The 4,737-nt window shown below is 43.6% G+C and overlaps 1 protein-coding gene across 2 annotated transcripts; it reads left to right on the plus strand.

Moving 5' to 3' along the window:
- Nucleotides 1–310: 310 nt before the first annotated feature.
- On the plus strand, nt 311–4,221 carry LSM5 (LSM5 homolog, U6 small nuclear RNA and mRNA degradation associated). 2 transcript variants are annotated; one of them, XM_086468097.1, is made up of 5 exons: nt 311–426; nt 1,059–1,157; nt 1,393–1,420; nt 2,059–2,131; nt 3,926–4,221. In XM_086468097.1, exons 1-5 carry the CDS (start codon nt 360–362, stop codon nt 3,956–3,958), a joined length of 300 nt encoding a protein of 99 aa, XP_086324223.1. In that variant the 5' UTR covers nt 311–359; the 3' UTR covers nt 3,959–4,221. The 2 variants fall into 2 exon arrangements, with proteins under 2 accessions (XP_086324223.1, XP_086324224.1); XM_086468098.1 differs by having other exon boundaries at nt 311–405; nt 1,062–1,157.
- Nucleotides 4,222–4,737: the final 516 nt, after the last annotated feature.

A 4,737-nucleotide genomic window follows, 5' to 3' on the forward strand; every position in this document is an offset into this window, starting at 1 on the left:
TAAATGAAATCAGCACGTAAAATCCTTCTACTCCACACAAAAAGACTGGCTGGAAGGGTGGATCGACGCCCCTGGGCCGCCGGGCTGTTCGCGTACCGGTTGGAAGGGAAAAAAGGGGTTTTTCCCCTACCCGGACGCATTCAACACACGCGACTCGGCGGTGACGCGACTCCCGCTCTCTCCCGCCCTCTCCCGCCATTGACAGGCAAACGGGGGGAGGGCCCGGGGAGGGCGGGGACGGGGCGGGGCGGAGGAGCGACGGCTCCGCCATCTGCTCGTCGGGTCTGTTGGGCTGGTCCCTGCGGGCGGCACTTCACAGCTGCGGGAGGCGGCAGCGATTGGTTGGGGCTGGGTCCAACATGGCGGCTAACGCGACCACGAACCCATCTCAACTCCTGCCGCTCGGTAACCGGCGCCGCTGCTACGTTTCTGCGCTCTCCCGGGGGCCGGGGCGCGGGGGGGAAATCCCGTCTTGTGCCCGGCGGCTGGGGGTGGGGAGGGAGAGGCTGTTCGCGGGCTCTTCTGGGTAGCGCCGCCGCCGCTTGGCGGGAAGCTTGAACGGGGCTGGGCGGCGAGCGGGCGGGCGGGCGCCTCACGCCAGGCGAGGGTCTCCCTGCCCGGCCTGGGTGGGCGAGTGGGGGGCGGCGTGGAGGGGCCAGGAGGCGACGCCCCTCAGCTTCGCAGCCGGGGCGATGGGCGCGGTTCTGGGCGCACCGCCCGGCGGTACCGGCCGACCAGGGCGAACCCCTCGGGCGCCCGGGGCTGCGGGGCCGGCGGGGCGGGGTGGCCCTCCCGGCTCGTCGGTCAGGCGCTCCGGAGGGGGCGCGCTCCTGCAGCGTTCCGGCCTGTGGCCTCAGGAGCTTGTTGGTGTGCTAGCAGTGAAGTGTGCAGGGACGCTTTTTCACATATTTTTTTTGTGTCTTTTTTAAATTTTTTTTTTTTAAACCACTGTCCGTGGCAATTACTTTTTTGCTATCACATTGTCAGGGGTTTTGTTCAAAAAATTTATGTTCTATAAAACAGTCTCTTGTACCTTTCAATTTTTTTGTTTTTCTTTACAGAACTTGTGGACAAATGCATAGGTTCACGCATTCATATTGTGATGAAGAGTGATAAAGAAATTGTTGGAACGCTTCTAGGATTTGATGACTTTGTCAGTATCCTTTGATGGAAATGTTCGAGGCCACCTGCTTTATGCTTCAGCTCAATTCATTTATTGCTTTTGAGAGATTTTAGTTCACTGGATAGAACCTTTTTCAATAGATCAGTTGTATTTTTCAGATTTTTTTTTTTTTACAGGTAAAATCATAGTTTAGTATAAAGTGAAAATAACTTCAAATAGTTTGATTTTTAAAATTTTGGGCCTTATTTTCCTTGAAGCTGGATTTTCAGATATGGTGTTAGAAGACGTTACAGAATTGTAAGTATTATTTCTACCTCTTGTTGTTGTTTAATGTTTGGTTTCCTGAGGAAAAATATTTTGTAAGATCTTTAAGCAAAATGGTTTTCTATTTTGGGAATACTTGCCAGCTGAATAGTTTATACTTTATGTTTGGATAACTCTAGAGGTTGATCTGTTCAGGACAGCTGTGTCATAGGATAGCTGTCGCATGACTTATCTTTGTAATCAGTTTCCTTAACTTTACATGGGTTGTGTGTTGAACTTGCCAATAGTTTGTTTGCCTTTCCATTTCCTTAAGGTCTAGGCAAAGATTTAAATAGTTAGCAGACAAGGATAAGTACCTATTATTGTGTCATGCCATGTTGCTATTTGAAACCTATTTTGAGTATTGGTTGTATTCAAGGAATTTATAAGATTTAGAGGATGAATCTGTATCTTTATGTACCGAACAGAGAAGCACAATGGATCTTTTTAGTGGCCAGGCAGCTTTCTCTACCCAAGTGGTCAATTTATCAAGGTTATGCTACAATGTGGCTCATTTATTTGTTAGTTCTGACAACTGTCATCTTAATGTAGAGATTTATGTCAGTTCTGTAATCAAAACTGGAATAATTGTCCCTGGTTATGTGTTCTTGCTTTTTCTAATGCTACTTCAGTGAGATTACACCTGAGGGCAGAAGAATTACCAAGCTAGACCAGATTTTGCTAAATGGAAATAACATAACAATGGTAAGTTGTCGTTGTTAAAAGGCTGCATACGTTTATTTTCTGTCCCATTAAACCAATCGGTAACTGAGTTCAACTTCCAGATGGTTCCATTACATAAGGTACTTTCATGTAGCTTCCGGGGCATATGTGTGTATGAATGATGCTGGAAAAGTGATCTTACTGCCTTACTTGATACCTGCTATAGTTTAAAAAAAAAAAAAAAACCAACATGAAGAGAGCATGGTCCTAATTTTGTTTTGGTGAATGTTTTCATAGTCTTCAGGTGTGCAAGGGAATCACTGGCTTAGTTACCTGCTCTGTAGGCTGGTTCATACAGTGGCTTTTAACTTATGAGTGTTTGCCCGCGGAAGTGTGTAGGTGGAATACGTCTGCATTTCATCTATTATTGTGTGTATAAATGTGTTTGCAGCTGTTTGGATGCTTACAAGCTCATCGGGTCATTTGGCAATTATGATACCACGTGATGCCCAGAGAGCTGTACCTTTATGTGCTCTGAAAAAAAACAACTGGAAGTCTGTTGGATTATACCAAATCAGAAGCCCTATGGTTTTTATTTTATCATGTGCTGATGTATGTGGATCATACCGAAACAATAATTAAATATTGTAATTATGCATCCCTAAGATGAGTTCTGCAACTTCCTAAATACCACAAAAGCAGGCCCACAGTAGCTTTTTGCTTGTCTGCGTAGAAGGCTACAAAGTCTGGACTTCCCACGTAAGGGCATTCCCAATTTTGTGGGAAGAGAAGAGGAAAACTGACTCGAGTCTAAGTCAGCTCTGTGAATGTGAGAAATAATCTCCACTTTGCTGTCTTGCCTACCTTGCACCTCCTCACTGCATCTCTGAGCAAGTGCCATCTTGATGTAATTCCGAAGCCTTTTTCTGCTTTGGTTATTGTTCTGCATCCTTAGAAGACGGTCCATGTTCTGACTTCTTGTATGGGGTAAAGTTACTGCTATCCAGTTATGCTGGTGGTGTACTGCCCTGGGAGCAGTGTAAGGTGATTCTTAGAGTGCAGATTGTCAGCAAGGCGCAGATATGTTTCTGTACTAGATCTCGTGTCTCTTTTGGGGACGCATCTTCCCATGTCAGGAAGACTGTGCTTTAGACTTTTTGTTACTTCAGTCCCAAAAGCAGCGAAACTCTGTCTGTAGAAGTGCTCGGCTAATTATTAACAATGTATCTGTAAAAGGAATGGTTATCCTCTTCTTTTTTTTCCACTTATTCATGCTTTTTTATTTTGTATTTCTTTTTCTATTGTTCGTTCTTTACTTCATTCACAGGAAAATGCTATGCTGACTTGCTGCCTGCTGCCTATAGAAGGGTTCAGGCTCTTTATTAGTTTTTGGGCTCTGCTTAGCTATAGAAGTTGGAAAGAAGAAACCAACTTGCTAGTGTAGTGACAGTCTGGGGAAGAATCAGCAATTGGAGAAATTCTTCATGAAAAGAAGCATGTTCTTTGTCCTTTCAAAAATGAGCTCTAGGGTTTCTAGACAGAATCATTTCCTTGAAGTGAATAACAAAGACAAAATCCAAACTGTGTTCTCTCAGAACTCCTTTGTGTTTTGTTGAACGTTCTTTGTATTTTGGAGATTTTTTGGCATGTGCTTCTCTGGCAGTAACTTGACTTCCTCTGTTGGGAGAGGAAGATAACATTGAATCTAAAAGCCACTTTTGTGGTCTACCATGAAGTCTCCATCTGCTAAAATGTTGTAAAGCAAGAACTGTCATGTTTGGGTGTGTAAGACTCAAATCTACGGCACTAACGCAAAATTGTCTTGTTCTTTTATAGCTGGTTCCTGGAGGAGAAGGACCTGAAGTATAAATTGATACGGTTGTCGTCTATGAAGACTTCTTGTATACATATACATATATGTATATAGAAAATCAAAATAGAGCTTTTGGGGTATGGGTGTGGATTGTTTGTTTTGTTTACACACTCTTGCAGTTGACATTTGAGAAAAGACAAGGATTTCCTTTTCAGGAAAGATGCATTGCTAATGATAATGCTGACTTTGTAAGTTGAAATTGTGACTTTCTTGTAAAGATGCACCAATCTGTTCTGAATAAAAGGCTTTCTTTTTGTTAGTTACTGTGTTCTGTTATGTAAGCGCACAAGTTAGGTGGTTTTATAACTGGTTGATGGAATGGAAAAAATAATAATTATGTTTCAGTTGCTGTCAGTCTTCAGATTTTATACATCTGTTGTATTTGTTTATGGCCCAAGTCTATATAAAACTCAAGTTATGAGCCAAGAGATTGCTGTTCTTTGGAGTACAGGCAGATACTAAGCTGGACCATTTGTTTAAACACTGCTTCAGTCTGTGTTGCCAGAAACCATCTGGTAGAGTGCTATAGAATTCTGAAAGCTCTTCAAAGTGGATGTGTCTGTTTGATGTTCAGCAGCCTTTGGTTCTGCTGGCCTTGAGGTTCAGCTCTCCTGGAGCTTGGTGGATACACTTTCTTATGGTAAAGACACAGTAATGGTGTTTGGCAAGCGAGGACAGACAGATGAGACCTAGTTCATGTTCAGGGGTTTTAAAAAACAAAACAAAACAAACCCACCCCAACCCACCCAAATAAAAAAAAAAAAAAAAAAAAGGC

The sequence above is a fragment of the Leptosomus discolor genome, chromosome 7 (assembly GCF_034619465.1).
Source record: "Leptosomus discolor isolate bLepDis1 chromosome 7, bLepDis1.hap2, whole genome shotgun sequence".
Lineage (NCBI taxonomy): Eukaryota > Metazoa > Chordata > Aves > Leptosomiformes > Leptosomidae > Leptosomus > Leptosomus discolor.